Below are 20,234 nucleotides of genomic sequence, written 5' to 3'. Positions count from 1 at the left end.
CATTTTTACTCGAAGTGTTAGTTGCTCTCAGTTATTTTAGCTGTTCCACAACTGTCAGTTATAATGATTGATACAGTAAACTGGTATTTGTTATTTTTGTAACTATCATATTACTGTATTTGTAATCATGAACACACTGGTTTGTATTTAGATTTTGCTGCAATTTTATAGTTATAGGGGCTAATGAATTGGAAATCTCGCACATTCAAAGGAAATCGCTTACTTCTGCGTTGAAAAATAAGGTGGATACAAATTGAAAACGAGGAATTGAAAACGTATTTCAGTGGTTCAAGGGTTGAAAGTCGGCATGAAACGGAAGTTGTGATAGTCTTTTTTTCCCTGTAGAGTACCTCAGGGATGAACCATTTTTGTAGGCAAAACCCAGAAGCGAGTTAGCATTTTAGGGCTTCCGGCACCATAAAGTCTATGGGTTTTTTGAATGGGTTTTTGCTAAATCGCTTGAAATAAGGTCTGTGGTTAACAAAGCCTTCACGTTTTGATCTATGACATAAAACACACCAGTTATAACCCGCTTGTGATTTTTTTAAACCTTCATTGTGTCTTAAAAACAACGGTTGCCAACAAAGTGCTAAAAGGGAAAAACAATACTTCCTTTGGCGGGGACTTTAGACCTCATCATGACAAACAGGACATTTGGACAGCATTTCTCATGAAAAAGTGGATAAGTATTCATAACAGCACAGATCATAATCAGCGAGTATGTTTTTTAAATAAAGTTGTTTTCTAAATAAAGTTTGAGGAAGCTTGGTGGTGGTGACGACGTTGATCCGCGACCATGGTGTGCTGTAGTCCGTTTATAGCCTACTGTTAGCTTTTTATATCTGACAACTTTATTTAGGCTTCAAAATCTATAAATGTTGTGTTAACTTGTAAAAATTATCTTGATAGACAAAACGTGTAAGTGTCATAACCCTTTGTTAAACACAGAGCTTATTTTCTGCGATTTTCCAAAAGTCTATGGGAAAAATGCATAGGCTTTCAATCGAGGGAACCCGTGCGCCACTAACTTGGCCTACAAAAACACGTCATCCCTGAGGTACTCTATTGTGAAATATACTATAAAGCGGCTTCTGGAACAAGAACAAATGTGGGGCAGGACTTGATTATGTCCTTAGGGAATTGATTGGATGGTTGTGCTTTGCTATTGGTGGATCTCATGTGAGTGACAGGTTGTCCGGCCCTTGCACCAATAAACACCTTATCAGAGAAGAGAAAAGATGAGCTGCATGAGGGAGGGGAAGTTATTTTGATTAAGATTATGAGGGCACATGAATGGAAAAAAAATGATTTCATTTATAATAAATACTGCAATATTCTATAAAAAAACAAGAATTGTGCCTTTTTTATGGTGACTAAAAGGCTTGAGTGTCCTCTTATTCATTTATAGACTATTCACTGCAGTCATTCCCTGAAGACTGCAGATAAATGCTGAGTCTATAGCAAATGGTGTCGCTAAACTGCTGAGTGTAATGTATGCATTTTCACGGTACAGAGACTCTCTCTCTCTCACTGGGGTTTAGAGTTGTACTGTAAGTACAGTGTGTTTTGAAATCACACCCTTGTTTAGCATCCCATTATGACATCAGCAGACGCCCTGACATGTCTGATGCTATAGTGGGGACACATTTGTCTCTCAGCTCGGACAGCTGAGGGGTCAACAGTGGCGCCTTCCCTTCCCAATTTTATGTCCCCTTTTAAAAACCCAAAGACTTGTCTGCTTGTTATTTAAATCCGGAGACTTGTATGTGCATGTGGCATTTTTGTTCAATGCCGTGCTCGGTAGATAAAATATAATGGACAGCTGTCGACACCTCCCGAGTGTCCACGTATAGGCCAGTGTGACCACTTTCACTCTTATTTCATCTCTGGGAAAGTGCAGGCATTATAGAGGAGTTGGGATTTAAGGGTTTTACGTCTTACAGTTAAGTCTTCATAATTCTTAATCTTCAGGATTCGGTGTAAGTCTGAGTTTTTTTGCGACTCAGTGGAGTTTTAATATCAGATTAACTTTATGAAAGCGGATGACGTTCTTTGTTATCTCAAGTCTGGATCCTGGATGCATTTCCTCTAATAACGGATGAATTTGCCGCACAAATGTTTTCGTTACTGGGGTATTTCGTACCCCTTTTCAGTTTTGTTTTAAAAAGGGATATCGAAAAGCAAGACCTGCACCCATGTGAGTGTTGTTTGTGATTTACTCATGTCACATATATTTTTACAAGTATAATAATAATCAAATTATTGTTGTTTTAATTAAAAGTATATTTTTAAAAAATTGAATTTGAACTTTAGGTATGGTTATTCCATATGGAAGCTTGTTTCCACCATGAAATAAAAAATAAAAAAGGTAATTGTGACTTCTTATCTCACAATTCTGACTTTTTTTCTCAGAATTGCGATATGTGAGATATAAACTCACAATTGCGAGTTATAAAATCAGAATTGCGTGATTATAAAGTCATATTTGTGAGGTATAAAGTCATAATTGTGGGGTATAAAGTCATAATTGTGAGTTATAAAATCAGAATTGCGAGTTATAAAATCAGAATTGCGAGTTATAAAATCAGAATTGCGTGATATGAAGTCAGTTGCATGATAAAAAGTCAGAATTGTGAGTTATAAAGTCAGAATTGTAAGTTATGAAGTCATAATTGTGAGGTATAAAGTCATAATTGTGAGTTATAAAATCAGAACTGCGAGTTATAAAGTCATAATTGTGAGTTATAAAATCAGAATTGTGAGTTATAAAGTCAGAATTGTGAGTTATAAACTCACAGTTGTGAGTTATGAAGTCAGAATTGCGAGTTAAGTCAGAATTATGAGTTATAAGCTCAAAATTGCGAGTTATGAAGTCAGAATTCTGAGTTATAAAGTCAGAATTGCGAGTTATAAAGTCTGAATTGTAAGATAAAAAGTCACAATTACCTTTTATTTTATTTGTTTAAATTTGTTGGCAAAAACAAGCTTCTATAATTCCATGCCATGTTTTACTGAAAACTCACTGTATACATTTTTAAGTTGTAATTTCCATAGTTTTTCTAGGTGTTGACATTCTTTAAAAAACAGGTAAATTTGCAGTTCAAGGGAATTTTCAAGCAGCTTTGTATCATTGCAGTGTCAGTAGTATTCTGTATGTAACTTAGCAAAGCTTACTGACACATTTTGCATCATCCGGTGTCTTTTGATGACAAATAAATTGTTGAATTTGACAGCTCTAGGGCTTTTGTTAAAACCACGGATTCAATTTATGCATTTTTGTGTTACTGCACACAAACATTTTTACAGAGAGGAGGCACCAAAGTCAAAAGTGCATTAAGGGTGTTGAATTTTTGGCACCACACCCCTTTTTCTCTGTTTAGTAGCGTAACACAGATTTCAGTTTGTTTTGCGTGTTTATTAAAACGCCCATCTTGCCAGCGGTGAATTTCCCCTTCGTCCAAACAATACTCAAAGGCCCCCCACCCCATATAAGATAAGATATTTTCAGCATTGCTGTAATTATAACAAAGCTTCTTTAAATTAATTAACCACAATTCATTTTGTTGAAGAAATTCTTGATGAAAATCTCAAGTCACATAAATGAATGAATCGAACATACTGTACATGTACATGTTAGGCGTCATCATTCACATCAGACAGTGAAAACTTTAAAGCTTCATCATAAATAATGCACACGTCCTGCTGTCGTGTGTATCAGTCCTTTTCTCTGACCACACCTCATGCCATTTGCCAGCCAATGTCTTCCATCTCCTGCTGATATGGACACAATCATTCTTTTGACAACATCTTCAGCATTTTGTATCAGCATTATGTGTTTTTATACACTTTCTCTCTCGCTTTGTCCTTGGAACTATGGTACAAATTACTCTTTTCTGGAACAATAATAGTGTACAATACAATAATAACAATAATAATGTTTGTTCGAAGATATCTGCTCTTTAATAATGTTCTCAAAATATTAGCACAAAAACGAATGCACCAATACAAAATTTCTCAGCCGATACTGATTATTCAGAATATCTACCAATGCCAATTTGAAGGAGAGAGAAAAAAAACTCTCCCAACTAATGCTGTAAACGATACAGGGAATCCTCTCATTTGGTACATTACTATAATATTAAAGATTAAAATTAAAAACAGAGCCCAGAATGTATTCAACTGCTATTTATTTTAAGATATAATAATTACACTCAAATAAAAACTGAAATGTTTGTGTACAACTCAGTTGCACATAAGGTAGTTTTCATAAACACTTGTCTTCATGACAAATGTATTCAAACATACATATATAATTAACAGCTAATGAAGCTAACGAACTGTGAGCAGTGGATAACTTTCCTGAGGAAAATGCAACATTAAGTGACATTGTTCACAAGCTGTTATATTGACGTTTTTCCTCAGTTGGAACACTGATTAAGCGATTACATGACACATGATACATTTTGGTAAGTTGTACTGTATCTTTTAACATTCCTTCTGATGTTCAAATGGGTCCTTGGGGTCCAGCTGACCCCGCTGGCATTTTCCTTCATTTTTTCATTTCTTCATTTTGAAACTCTGGGACTTTTCCTAAATAATCTATCTAAAATGCACAAAAAAATCTGGGCTTGATTTGGTTGTTCTAAAGGTGCGTAAACAAAAAATCACCGATTTTGTCCCTCGGGGTCAGATTGACCCCACATTGAAAATGAATGGGAAAATGAAAAAAATGATTTTTTTTAAATAATTTGTCAAAAAAATAAAAATAAATCCAGAATAAATCTGAAATGTTCTACATTTCCATAAAGGTCTGGTCCTAGACTATAAACACGAAGTGGAACGAACTTTCTATCTCATACACACACACACACACACACACAAACACACACAAACACACACATGTGTGTGTATGCAACAAAGAGCATTTTTATAGAAATTGTCAAATAAAATCAACAAAATTGGCCTAAATCTGAAAAACATTACATGTAAATAAAGGTCTGGTCCTTGACTATAAACACAAAGTGGAACGAATCTTCTATCTCATACACACACACACATACAGACACATAAACACAAACACACACATGCACAAACACATAGACACGCACACGTGTGTCGCTGCAACAGAGGGCATTTTTGTGGAAATTGGCAAATAAAATCAACAAAACTGGCCTAAATATGAAAAATTTTACATAAAAATAAAGGTCTGGTCCATGGCCATAATCACAAAGTCGAATGAACTTTCTAACTCATACACGCACACACATATACACACTCAAACACACACATGTGTGTGACTGCAACAGAGAGCATTTTCTAGAAATTGGCAAATAAAATCAACAAAACTGGCCTAAATATGAAAAGATTTTACATGAAATTAAAGGTCTGGTTCTTGACTATAAACACAAAGTGGAAAGAACTTTCTATCTCATACACACACACACATATACACACATAAACCCAAACACACACAGTCAATATTGAGCCTCCATTGACCTCTATTGGAAAGTTTTGGCCATTGCACCATAATTCTCTAACTAAAACCCATGAACTTTTTCCACAAACCTCTAGATGGTAGTATTCTATCCCTACCACATGGAGCAATGTCCAAATACAATTTAGATTTAATTGATTTTTAATAAAAAAAAACCTTTAATGATGAACTCATCATTAAAGGTTTTTTTTTATTAAAAATCAATTTTTCATAAGCCAATTTATGACATGGTTAAGTAATTGTTCAGTAAATAGGTAAAAAAATACAAAATATCCACAAAAACACAGCATAAATGCATAGATGAGAAGTAAATAAAAAAAATTATATATAGTTTATCATATAAAAAATGTATATTTCCTTATGCAATCGCTCTGTAAACGTTTGGGGTCTATCTGACCCCGAGGGACAAAATCGTCGGTACAACAAAGGGACCATTAAGGGTTAATTTTTCTTTCATGCTGTAACTTGTATTGAAGTGGAAGAAAAGACTCGGTCTCCACACTGCCGCTTAAACCGAGGCACTACAACAATCTGTCATGTCACATTTAAGAGCGTCACATTGCCATTTATTGTTTGAATTTCATGATAAAATTGACAGAATTTGAAAGCTGAGATTTTGTTTCTTTTCAGAAGTAAAAAGGCACAAGCTCTTTGTGATTATTGGATGGGGGGGGTGCGCTACAAATAATATTTGGTGTAGGGAAAAACTGTGGACCTGGCAGCCCTGGTTTGAACTTCGGGTGATTCATAGGGTCAAATAGAGCCTGCTTTGACATTTTTTTTTAACACACAGTATGACTAAATTTTTCCACCCCCTTTTGATTGACAGGATATAATCGGCCTTCAACATCGGCTGCTTTTAAAAAGTCAGCCGATGGCCATAAGTGAAAATAATTGCTTTTATCAACTGATACAGATTATTATGGAAGCTTGTTTCCGCCACTGAATAAAAAATAAAACGGTATAATTGCGACTTTTTATCTCACAATTCGGACTTTTTTTCTCAGAATTATGAGTTTATATCTTGCAATTCTGACTTTATAACTCATGATTCTGACTTTTTTCCTCAGAAGTCAGTCTTTTTTCCTCAGAATTGGACTTTATACCAGCCATTGTGAGTGTATACTGTATCTCACAATTCTGAGAAAAGAAGTCAGAATTCTGAGTTTATAATGCACAATTGTTCATTTATAACTCACAACTCTGACTTTTCTGAGAAAAGAAGTCAGAAATCGTGAGAAAAAAAGTCACAATTACCTTTTTTTAAATGTTTTTATTTAGTGACGGAAATAAGCTTCCATAGATTATTGCCCAACACATCGGTGCATATGTCATTCATATAACATTTTTTATGATACGTTTGACTTGTTTTAGAACATTCAGAACAGCAACACTGTATTATGAATAGTTAAACCCTTGACAGCTTTACTCTTGACTTTATTGATCTCAGTCGGTGTCCCATTAATCATGAGTTGAGTCACATTTATCTCACCTTGCAGCCTCTTTGTGGTGACTTTATAGGGTAGTAGCACGGGTGAGCATGTAGGAGGATGTGTCAGCATTTTCGAGACCTCTTTTTAAACTGGAGACCTGGCTAAAAATCCATGATAAATCAGAGAGGAACAGTCTAAATAAGAAGGTGAAGACAACACATCTGCAGTGTCAACAGAACATGCCACATAACTCTGGACACCAGCATGAGATTGCAGCACATAGTTCAACTCAGGACCCTAGAAAAATGTTTAAAGGGATAGTTTGAAAATGAAAATTCTGTTACTGTATATTTTACTCAACTTCATGCTGTCCTGAACTCTTAGAACTTTATTGAATGGGAAATATAAGTGTGAGCTTTCCTCTAAACATCTTCACTTAGGTTAGTAACGATATGAGAGTGAGTAAATAATAGCAGTCTTTATTCTTGGAAGACCTATGGATGCTGTTAAGAGACTGCTGTCTAAAATAGTATTGTGGTGGTACGATGGTACAGTTATTGTATCAGTTATTTTAAAGAGGACCTATTATGCCCCTTTTCACAAGTTGTAATATACGTCTCTGGTGTCCCTAGAATGTGTCTGTGAGGTTTCAGCTCAAAATACCACACAGATCATTTATTATAGCTTGTCAAATTTGCCCCTATTTGTGTGTCCCTTCAAATGCAAATGAGCTGCTTTCCAGAAGAGGGCAGAGGTTTAACAACTCGTGCTTCGGTTGCTCAACAACAACAAAGCTGGAGAATCTCACGCAGCCAAAATGAGGATTGTCAGTAACAGTGATGGAGAGACTCAGAAAGAAGTTACAACTTTTAGAATGCAACTGGATGTTTCTGAATGGTTAGTGGATAAATTGATGTAGTTGCTGTGGAGTTGATTGAACTCATCGACTAGCATGTTGAATAGCGTTGAATTGAACCTCGTTTGTGAAGCAGTCCGGCGTAAAATGACGGCATGGCAACAACACTCTACTACAACAACTCTTCCTCTTCTATAAAGCAGCCCAACATGGCCCCGCCCCCTTTGTTGCGTGTTATTGGGGATGGGGTTTATGTAAATGTTATGGCTAGTGATGTCACTAACCCAGGAAGAAGCTCATTGTAGTCCCTACTAGCTGTCTGTTGTAGTCCTTAAAAAGTGATTTCTGTTAATCTCCCTTTGCATTGAACTTTGAGCATTGTAACTTTGCAGATGCTGTTTATGCTCTTACAGCAACATTACATACTAACTAAAGTTAAAAAAGTGAAATCATAACCAAGGACCCTTTTAAATTGTGATAATATTTCACAATATAACTGTGGATTGATCAAGTAATGCAGCCTTGGTGAGCATAAGAGACTTGTTTCAAAAACATTAAAAACGCTTTCCGACCCCAATCTTCCGACCGTTTCTTTTTTATAGTTTGGGCCTTTAGAGACAATAGAGGACAGGAAATGATGACACCACAAAACAAATCAAACTACTAGGCCATGTCTCCAAAATAATTTCATTTTTAACAGCAGTATCAAATGCTTCTGTTCTCAAAGCAAGTTTAAATTACATTTTATACATTTAGTAGACAGGCTTATCTGTGAGATTTTTAAATAAGAGTAATGTGAGTATAAGCGATTAATCAAAGAGAGAAAACAATACAAGCAGTTCCAAAAGGGGCCACTGAAGAGCCATTTTTGGTTCCCCAAAGAACCCTTCTCAAAAGAAAGGATTTTTTCTTCAAAGCTTCACAAGCTTTTTGTTTCCTTTTCCACAGGTCCACACAGCGGCAGTGATGAAAGCCTCCTGTCTCGCTCTCCTCTCCCTCCTGCTGAGAGCCACAGCATCAGGACTCATAACCGCAGCAGCCCCCCGCCCCCCAGCGGCCCCGCCCCCACCCGCCGCTCTCTGCACCCGCCTCTTCGCGCCTCACCCGTGGGTAAGTCGCGCCACCACCAGCTCCTTCATTATGGTTCACTGAGCATAGTGATATGTATAACTATCACAGATTCATTTTTCTGCCACCAAATGTAACCTGACCTGACCAGCTGTCACATGACCCTGTGTGAAGAGGTGTGTCACAAGCAACGCTGGACGGAAACTCCAAGATGCGCATAAATTCTAAAAATGCGCATAAAAAACATGTGCACTCAATTGAGGTGGATACTTTTTTATCCGATAAGAAGACATGCGCGTAAACTACGATGGAAACACATTTACCGAATGAATCCCATGATGCACAACAAAAAACTCGCATGACTTTGCCTCAACAGAGGATGTGATTGGATAACTGGACTAACCAGCAATCAATCACATCGCACAGTGTTGATTTAGTCATTCTAAAATGCCTGAGCCAAAGTCTGTCATCAGAATGATTGGGTTTAATTCCCTCCCAGATCCAAACACCAGCATCCGAACACAAGACAACATGACAGAGTGTATTGCGTTTCATCTGTGTGCTGTACATGTACATCATCTGTAGTATTTTTAAATATTGTCTATGTATTCCTGCTTTACTGATATGTGGGATATCAGAATATATAGAACTGTAAATACAGTTATCCATTATAACAGCTGCACTAAAATAAACATGTACATATTTCTATCTATGTGTTAAAGAATGACTGAAGTTAGAAGTCTGTTGAGTCAATAATAGCAGTGAGCTTTATTTCAAAATACACTATTTAACCCTCCTAATCTATTTGGTCTTCTGGCAGAAGAGGTACATCATTTTATTTATTTATTATTTTAAAAATCCATAGTTTTTTCCCCCAGATTTTTAAAATAAAAAAGAGATATAATAACTATTTACACATGAAATTATGCTGATTTTTTTTTTTTTGTAATTCTCATAAATTTCATCTGATATATTCAAATAAAAATAAATATTGATAAAAATATATATTTTCTTGCATCCCACTGGTTTTTGCTGTAGTTCTTAAAGCATTTTAAATTTCAAAGAATTTCTCAATTTAATTTTGAATTAATAATAAGGGGGGAGATGAAGTAATAGCATGTTAAAAACATGGTAAAACTTTTTAAAATTTTCGCTTTCACTCATTAATGAGTCGTTACTGATCAGATACAATATGGTTTTAGTTGAAAAATATTAGGTTATGACTGTTTTATAAGCTTACTGGAATGCAACAGGTGTAATGTATTATAAGAGGGTTAAGCTGAGAGTTAAAGTTCCTTTAATGTAAATTACTTTTGATTATTTTGCATTCTTACATATATAAAAAGAAAATATTTTATTAAAAATATAACAGTAATATTGTGAAATATTGTTTCTATTTACTAATATTCTATTTGAATGTATTGTAAAATTATTTATTATTATAATTATAAATTATAAGATTACTCCAGTCGTTAGTGTCACATGATCCTTCAGAAATAATTCTCACATGATGATTTGAAGAAATATTTCTTCTCATCATCAATGTTGAAAACAGTTGTGCTACTTAATGTTTTTGTGGAAACAGTGATACATTTTTTTTTTTTTTTCAAATTTCAAAATAACAGCATTTACTTAAAAAAAAAAAAAACATTATAAATGTCTTTACTGTCACTTCTGGTCAATTTAATGCATTCTTGCTGAATAATATATATATATATATATATATATATATATATATATATATATATATAAAACCTGTAACATGTTCTCCAATATTCAGAGTTGATTTAGGAAAAAAATATTTGAAAATTTTCTTGAAGGGCCCTTTAGTGGCTGAAGTATGCATTGCATCATTGTGCTGACTTGACACTGCAGTCACAGTATGAAAGAGAACATTAGTGGACTGAGGGCTCCAGCTTGTGGACACTTTAAGCACTTACTTTATCCTTATATAAAGCTATAATTTTGATTCCAAAATTTAGCTGCGAGTTTGGATTAGAATGATAGTTCTCATTGACAACAGTGGCTCATATAAATGTATTTTTGTAAATGTAAATGTAAAATTATTTGTTTCTCTACAGCCTCTAGAAAGGAGTTTCAAAGGGATGGAGAAATCAACCGTCCCATTGTGTCATCCCCGAAGAGGTTTGCAGTGGTCTCTCCCAAGCCTCAGTCCCCGGGTGAGTGTCTCGTGAGAGTTTTATTCTGCCTGCCTGCCTGCTTCTGCTCCTCCCACTGTCATTTCCCATCCCTCATTAACTGGCTACCAATGGTTGTCATAGCAACACTGTGAAGACTAAAGACTTCCATTAGGAAACCGGTGAGTAATTCCCTCACTAATACTTCCAGACTAATGGAGTATAAATTGACACCATAGGTCTTAAAAATAAGATTAATAATTTCATTGAGTCTGATGTTTTGCTCAGTTTTTTCTGTATTCTCAATAATTCAGATGAAATACACAATAAATTGAACCTACCAATATGTAATGTCAGTTTGTAAATATTTACAAATTATTTGTAAGCATATTTATAAAAAGTTCAGGATTGGTAAGGTTTTTCAAATGTTTTTAAAGAAGTCATTTATGCTCACTGGATTTATTTGAGCAAAGTACAGTGAAAATAGTAATAATATATGTGGAATAATAATATGTGGAATATTTTAACAATTTTTATTTATTTTTTTTGAAATATTATCCCTGTGATGGGACAACTGAATCTTCAGCATCATTACTCCAGTCTTCAGTGTCACATGATCCTTCAGAAATCATTCTGATATGATGATTTGATAATCAAGAAACATTTCTTATTATTATCAATGTTGAAAACAGTTGTGCTGTTTCATATTTTTATGGAAACCATGATACTTCTTTTCAGGATTCTCTGATAAATAGAAAGTTCAAAAGAACAGCATTTACAGTGCTCAGTGTAAATGAGTACACCCCCTTTGAAAAGTAACATTTTAAACAATATCTCAATGAACACAAAAACAATTTCCAAAATGTTGACAAGACTAAGTTTAATATAACATCTGTTTAACTTCTAACATGAAAGTAAGGTTAATAATAGAACTTAGATTACACATTTTTCAGTTTTACTCAAATTAGGTTGATGCAAAAATGAGTACACCCCACGACATAAACTACTACATCCAATAGTTTGTATGGCCTCCATAATTTTTAATGACAGCACCAAGTCTTCTAGGCATATGGAATAAACAAGTTGGCGACATTTTGCAACATCTGTCTTTTTCCATTCTTCAAGAATGACCTCTTGTAGAGACTAGATGCTGGATGAAGAGTGATGCTCAACTTGTCTCTTCAGAATTCCCCATAGGTGTTCGATTGGGTTCAGATCAGGAGCCAATGAATCACTTTCACCCTGTTCTTCTTCAGAAATCCAACAGTGGTCTTATGTGTTTAGGATCATTGTCATGTTGGAAAAGTGCACGACGACCAGCGGCATGGAGTGATGGTAGCATCTTCTCTTTCAGTATAGAGCAGTACATCTGTGAATTCATGATGCCATCAATGAAATGCAGCTCCCGACACCAGCAGCACTAATGCAGCCCCACATAAGGACCCACCATGTTTCACTGTAGGCACCATGCATTTCTTTGTATTCCTCACCTTTGCAATGCCATACAGTTTTGAAGCCATCAGTTCCAAATACATTTATCTTGGTCTCATCACTCCAGAGTATAGAGTCCCAGTAGTCTTCATCTTTGATAGCATGGGCCCTGGCAAACTCTAGGCACCCATGCATGTGTTACAGATCCCTTGTTTCCCTGGACTCCATTTCCCAGAATCCTCCTGTTCTCCACACCTGCACTCACTTCCCTCGTCAGTTCCTCATCATCACTCATCACCTGCACCTGGACTCTATTGTTAGCACTCCTATATAATGCACTCACTCCCTGCACTCCTGGTCCGTTCTCTGTTTTGTTAAGGTGTCTGTCTGTTGTTCATTGCCATTGTTTGAAGTAAAGTCTCTATTATCGTGGAAATCCGTATCTGCCTCATCTCTCTACCAGCCACCCGTAACAGAAGAACGGACCTAAACCGACCGGATTTTCCACGAAAAAAAAAAAAAATGGAGACTTTCCCCAGCTCCCTGGATCCAGCTCCTCCATCGCCTCTCACCCTAACAGCCAGCGAACGCATTATCGGGCTCCTGCAGGTAGGACGTTCGCTGGAGAGGTATGTGGAGGAGTTTGTTGAGCTTGCTTACTTGTCTAACTGGCCTGATGCTCAGTTGATCTCCTTGTTTTTGGATGGATTGGATGACGACACTATCCGTTTTGATGAACCTGTTTTTTGTTTCTCCAAGCCGAAACTATCAATTTAATTTTGTGGTTGAATGGCTCCAAATTCTTAGTGAAAGAGGTTCAGGATCAGTGTTGTCGTCCGGTCCATCCAGAAACACGGTTGGCCGGGCCAGTTAGTCAACCTCCGGCTTCCTCCGCACACCGCTCCAGCGAACTCCCTGCCTGCCCCACACGGGACCCACAATCCTCAACTGGGTCCCGTAAGCGGAGGAGGAGGAAGCAAGCCGCTCCAGTATCTCCAGAGCTCGCTCCAGTATCTCCAGAGCCCGCTCCAGTGTCTCCAGAGCCCGCTCCAGTATCTCCAGAGCCCGCTCCAGTATCTCCAGAGCCCGCTCCAGTATCTCCAGAGCCCGCTCCAGTATCTCCAGAGCCCGCTCCAGTATCTCCAGAGCCCGCTCCAGTATCTCCAGAGCCCGCTCCAGTATCTCCAGAGCCCGCTCCAGTATCTCCAGAGCCCGCTCCAGTATCTCCAGAGCCCGCTCCAGTATCTCCAGAGCCCGCTCCAGTATCTCCAGAGCCAGCTCCAGTATCTCCAGAGCCAGCTCCAGTCCCCACAGAGCCAGCTCCAGTGCCTGTGGGGATTTTAATTGTATTTGAGGGGATGAAATGGCCCTCAACCCCAATCTCCTCCGAGCCAAGTTCTCCAGTCTCCTCCTCCGAGCCAAGTTCTCCAGTCTCCGCCGCCGAGCAAAGTTCTCCAGTCTCCGCCGCCGAGCAAAGTTCTCCAGTCTCCGCCGCCGAGCAAAGTTCTCCAGTCTCCGCCGCCGAGCAAAGTTCTCCAGTCTCCGCCGCCGAGCAAAGTTCTCCAGTCTCCGCCGCCGAGCAAAATTCTCCAGTCTCCGCCGCCAAGCAAAGTTCTCCAGTCTCCGACGCCTACGAGCCCTCAGCGCCAGCCGCCGCCTACGAGCCCTCAGCTCCAGCCGCCGCCCTACGAGCCCTCAGCTCCAGCCGCCGCCGCCGAGCCCTCAGCTCCAGCCGCCGCCGCCGAGCCCTCAGCTCCAGCCGCCGCCGCCGAGCCAGCCGCTCCAGCCGCCGCCGCCGAGCCAGCCGCTCCAGCCGCCGCCGCCGGCCAGCCGCTCCAGCCGCCGCCGCCGAGCCTGCCGCTCCAGCCGCCGCCGCCGAGCCTGCCGCTCCAGCCGCCGCCGCCGAGCCTGCCGCTCCAGCCGCCGCCGCCGAGCCAGCCGCTCCTAGTATGGTCTCTGTGATTGAACTCTCCAGCCCAAAGACTGTTTTCCCTCCCTGCCTCCCTCTCCCGCCTCCTCCTAGTCATGTCTATACTGCACCTCCACCTCAAGCCCCCTCGCCCAGATCTCCACCTCGGACCTCTGGGCGATTACCTTCACCCCGGCTCCAACCTCCCTCTGCTCCACCGTTGCCCATCAGTCCTCCAGCTTCACCAGTCTCCATCCTGCCTCCACTCACACCTTGGTCATTCATCAGCCTGCCCTCCCCTCTGGACTTCACTCCTCCGTCTCCGCTCCGTCACTCCGTCCCTCGGATTCAGTTGGCCTCCTCACTCCCCCCGGTGTTCGTTTTGTTGGCTGTCCTTCTGCTTGCACTGCGGCCTTCTGGAGCCCCGGCTGCGCTTCGGTCGGCGGAGCCTTCGGTTCCGCCATCACCCGCCAGTCCTTCAGCGACGCCTGGGCTCAACGCCTCGAAGGCTTCGGCTCCTGACCCGCCATGGCTGCCCGCTGCACCTGACCCGCCATGGCTGCCCGCTGCACCTGACCCGCCATGTATGCCCGCTGCATGTCTGCCCGCTGCACCTGACCCGCCATGGCTGCCCGCTGCACCTGACCCGCCATGGCTGCCTTCGGCTCCTGACCCGCCATGGCTGCCCACGGCTCCTGACCCGCCAAGGCTGCCTTCAACCCCTGACCCGCCATGGCTGCCCACGGCTCCTGACCCGCCATGGTTTTTGGACCTGCCCTGGAGACCTCCACTCCAGTTTACTCCTTCCCCTGCTCCGGTTTGAGGTCTCCAGGGCGCCCCGCCCCCTCCCCGGTTGTTACATCTACGGCGCGAGGACGCGCCTACCGGGAGGGGGAGGTACTGTTACAGATCCCTTGTTTCCCTGGACTCCATTTCCCAGAATCCTCCTGTTCTCCACACCTGCACTCACTTCCCTCGTCAGTTCCTCATCATCACTCATCACCTGCACCTGGACTCTATTGTTAGCACTCCTATATAATGCACTCACTCCCTGCACTCCTGGTCCGTTCTCTGTTTTGTTAAGGTGTCTGTCTGTTGTTCATTGCCATTGTTTGAAGTAAAGTCTCTATTATCGTGGAAATCCGTATCTGCCTCATCTCTCTACCAGCCACCCGTAACAGCATGCCATTCCTCTGCAGTGTACGCCATATTGTGTCACGGGAAATAGTCACCCCTGTTTGGCTTTCTACTTCTTTAGATAACTGCAGTGCTTGCATGCCTTCAAGCCTTCTCATCAGAAGATGCTCCTGTCGAGGTCTCAACGTCTGTGGATGACCTGGATGTCTCTGTGAGATGGTTGCAGTTGCATCTTTTTAACATTTTTGTAGCACTTTTGCTACAGTATTATGACTGATAAGTAAAGCTTTGCTGATCTTCACCTTTCTGGTGTGAAGAAATAATTTTCTTTCTCAGGTCTTGTGACATTTCTCTTCCATGTGGTGCCATTGCTGACAGCATGAAAAGGGGTTTTAACATCCTTTTTATAGGCAACTGTCTGCTAGACACCTGTACAATGAATAATTAGACTCACCTGTGGTTGAATTCTTGTTAAATTAGACATTTGTAGTCTATAATTTAGCTTTGCTCCAGAGACTTTCAGTGGGGTGTACTCATTTTTGCATCACCCTAAATTGAGTAAAACTGAAAAATGTGTAATCTAATTTATATTATTAACCTTACTTTCATGTTATAAATTAAACAGATGTTATTTAAAACCTAGTTTGAGCAACATTTTGGAAATTGTTTTTGTGTTCATTGAGATATTGTTTAAAATGTTACTTTTCAATATATATATTAACATTTTAAACAATAATATGTAATACTGTACATACTGTATGTTACACATATTTATGGATTACCACTCTCCTGACTCAACCCTCATCTGTGAGTATTATAGTGGAAATGTGTGTTCATGGAAAGTGAAGTCAGCAGTTACTCCTCAATGCTGGACCTGATAATAGTCTAATGATCCATAAATGTATGGTCCTCATGTTCTAATTTATTACGACGCCATTGTTACTGTTCATATCACTGTGTATCAAGTGGTGAGGAAGATCTGGAGCTGAAATTCAGATGGTTTCTGACATGCTGTAAGCAGTTGACCAATCACAACAGACTGGGCCATCTGATTAATCAGAGCAAAGTTGGCTCTCGGAAAGGAGGGGATTAGAGAGACAGAAGCCTTGATCAAACAGTTTCAGACACTGTGAGAAAAGAGGGGATGCTGCAATGTATATTTTGAGAAAATTAAAGGTTTTTTTATGCACGTAAATCTATTGTAGGAGACCTACAAAACAGAATTATGAACCTATAAAGAAGCATAATAGGGGTTTAAAAAAATCAAATTTTCATACTAACGGGTTTTTTTTTCATTTTTTTTTTTTTTTTATGTATATATTTCACAGTGCGTCAGAAGTCATGTGTGGCCCGTCTTGGTGGGCGTTCAGATGGTGTGGATGCCGAGCGGGAGCGATTGATGGTGCAGAGACTGAAAGAGAGATGTGAAGATCAGGCCCGGCAGCTGGTCAGCCTGCAGGATGAGCTCAGGAAGTCCTCACGATGCCTGGATGTGTTCACCATCACCACCCAACACTTCTGCCGGAAGGTAACACTCTGTCAAAGGCTGCGTCTCATTTCGGAGGCTGCGTCCTCCGGAGGTCGCATTTGAATGCTGCATACATCAAGGATCAAGGATGTCTTATTTAAGAAAAGTAACCATAATATAATTGACTGTTATTCCTGGTGAGGTGTAAAATACTGTAATTTTTTTCTTACTTTGCAATCTAACAGTTACTTTTCTTAAATAAGACATCCTTGATCCTTGACGTATGCAGCCTTCAAATGTGACTTCCAGAGGATGCAGCCTTCGAAATGAGACGCAGCTAAAGTCTTCATATGACACCAATGTACAGGCTAGAGCACCGGTAACTTAAAGGTGCCCTAGATTGTTTTTTTTACAAGATGTAATATAAGTCCTAGATGTCCCCTGAATGTGTCTGTGAAGTTTCAGCTCAAAATACCCCATAGATTTTTTTTCATAAATTTTTTAACTGCCTATTTTGGGGCATCATTAACTATGCACTGATTTTTTCAGCACGGCCCCTTTAAGAGATGCGCTTCCTCTGCCCCACGAGCTCTCGACTATAATACAGTGCATTTACAAAGTTCACACAGCTAATATAACCCTCAAATGGATCTTTACAAGATGTTCGTCATGCATGCTGTATGCATGCTTCGAATTATGTGAGTAAAGTATTTATTTAGATGGTTACGTTTGATTCTGTGTGAGTTTGAGGCTATGCTCTGTGGCTAAAGCTAACATTACACACTGTTGGAGAGATTTATAAAGAATGAAGTTGTGTTTATGAATTATACAGACTGCAAGTGTTTAAAAATGAAAATAGCAACGACTCTCGTCTCCGTGAATACAGTAAGAAACGATGGTAACTTTAACCACATTTAACATTACATTAGCAACATGCTAATGAAACATTTAGAAAGACAATTTACAAATATCACTAAAAATATCCTGATATCATGGATCATGTCAGTTATTGTTGCTGCCATTTTTCGCTGTTGTTCTTGCTTGCTTACCTTGTCTGTGCACAGATCCAGCTTTTAATAGTGCCTTTCCTTGTCTAATGCGTCGAATGGGCTGGCATTATGCAAATATTGGGGTCATACATATTAATGGTCCCGACTGTTACATAACAGTCGGTGTTATGTTGAGATTCGAGTGTTTTCCGGAAGTCTTTTAAACAAATGAGATTTACATAAGGAGGAGGAAACAATGGGGTTTGAAACTCAATGTATGTCTTTTCCATGTACTGAACTCTTGTTATTCAACTATGCCGAGATAAATTCAAATTCTGATTCTAGAGTACCTTTAAAGGGTTAGCTCACCCAAAAATGAAAATTCTGTCATTTATTACTCACCCTCATGTCGTCCCAAACCCTTAAAGGGTTAGTTCACCCAAAAATCATCAAACTGCCAACGGCTGAAATCACGTGACTTTGGCGCTCCGAAGAGCAGATTCGATACACTGATTCATTTATGATCCGATGCTTCCTGAATCATTGTTTTGAAATCGGCCATCACTAAATAAATCATTATTTTGTTTTTTTTGGCGCTCCTAAAATATTCTTGTCGCTTTATGGATTTATGGATCATGAGAGAGGAAATGTCATTGCTCCCTATGAAGGCCTCACAGAGCCATCGGATTTCAACTAAAATATCTTCATTTGTGTTCCGAAGATTAACGAAGGTGTTACGGGTGTGAAACTGAATGAGGGTGACTTAATTTTGATTTTTGGGTGAACTAACCCCTTAAAGGGTTAGTTCACCCAAAAATGAAAATTCTGTCATTTATTACTTACCCTCATGTCGTTTCACACCCGTAACACCTTCGTTAATCTTTGTAATGTAATGTAATAAATATTCTAAATAAATGTAATAAATATTCTAATAAATGCTAAAATGTTCTGAGTGATCGATGCTATGTGGTCACTATGGTGTTGCTGTGAAATTTTTTTATGTCATTGTTAAGGTATTATGAGTGCTTGCGTGTTGCTATGCAGTTGCTGAGGTGTTCATTATGGTTTTCAGGGTGTTGCTATATGGATGTTAATGTGTTCTGAGTGGTTGCTAGCATGTTGCTTTGCGTTCACTAGGGGTCTTGGGCGGTTTCTCTGGCATTGCGAAGGTGTTGTGAGTGTTTATTTGTGTGTTGCAAAACAGTTGCTATGTTTTCTGGATGGTTTTATTTGGTTGCTAAGGTAGTTTTTTGCATGTTGCTATGGTGTCCAGTGCATTGCTTTGAAGGGTTTCCAGGGCATTGCTATATTATTGATAAGGTGTTGTTTGAGTCTTTTTATGCAGTTGCCATCGTGTTGTGGGTTATGTAGTTACTAAAGTGTTCTGAGAGTTAGCATGTTGCTATGCTGTCATTAGGGTGTTTTGGGTGTCATTGCTAAGATGTGAGTGGTTGTGTGATGGTAAGGTGGTAAGTTGTTCTGTACAGTTGCTGTGGCATTATGTGATTGCTAAGGTATTGTGAGCATTTGTTTGCATGTTGCTATGCATTCACTAGGATATTCTGGATGGTTGCTAGGGTATTGCTATGTGGTTGCTAAAGGGTTGTGAGTGGTTGTTGGTATGTTTCTATGCAGTCTCTAGGGTGTTGTTGGTAGTTGCTAGGGTGTTGCTACTTTGTGGTTACTAAAGGATTGTGAGTGGTTGTTGGTGTGTTTCTTTGCAGTCTCTAGGGTGTTGTGGGTAGTTGCTAGGGCGTTGCTACTTTGTGGGTGCTAAAGGGTTGTGAGTGGTTGTTGATGTGTTTCTATGTAGTCTCCAAGGTGTTGAGAGTAGTTGCTAGTGTGTTGATACTTTGTGGGAGCTAAAAGGTTGTGAGTGGTTGTTGGTCAAGTCAAGTCACCTTTATTTATATAGCGCTTTTTACAAAGCAGATTGTATCAAAGCAGCTTTACATTGATAACTGGTACATCATTTTTGCTGCCCAGCAGCTCTTCAAGAATAGTGTCAATGCAGGCAGATCAAAGCACTGTTGAATAAATGTCAAGAATACTGTTGAATATCAAATGTCAAGTCAAATGTCAAGTGTCCCCAACTAAGCAAGCCAAAGGCGACAGCGGCAAGGAACCCAAACTCCAACAGGTGACATCAGGTGGAGAATGGAGAAAAAAAAAAACTTGGGAGAAACCAGTAAGGGTGTGTTTCTGTGCAGTCTGTAGGCTGTTCTGGATGGTTGCTAGGGTGTTGTTATGTAGTAAACAAACACATGAAGAATGTTCCAAATGCGATTTGTTTTATTTATTTGTTCTGTCA

General features: G+C 39.6%; 1 protein-coding gene across 1 annotated transcript in view; it reads left to right on the top strand.

Moving 5' to 3' along the window:
* Positions 1-20,234, top strand: part of mtus2b (microtubule associated tumor suppressor candidate 2b) — a 49,072-nt gene that overhangs the window by 10,913 nt on the left and 17,925 nt on the right. Inside the window, 3 exon segments of the mRNA XM_067365936.1 lie at positions 8,732-8,893; positions 10,933-11,031; positions 16,795-16,994. Of these exon segments, the coding sequence (XP_067222037.1) occupies positions 8,732-8,893; positions 10,933-11,031; positions 16,795-16,994 (461 nt within the window).

This window comes from Chanodichthys erythropterus, chromosome 17 (assembly GCF_024489055.1).
Source record: "Chanodichthys erythropterus isolate Z2021 chromosome 17, ASM2448905v1, whole genome shotgun sequence".
Taxonomy (NCBI): Eukaryota; Metazoa; Chordata; class Actinopteri; order Cypriniformes; family Xenocyprididae; genus Chanodichthys; species Chanodichthys erythropterus.
Note: the sequence above shows the minus strand (reverse complement) of the source record. Positions and strands in the feature narration are given on the sequence as shown.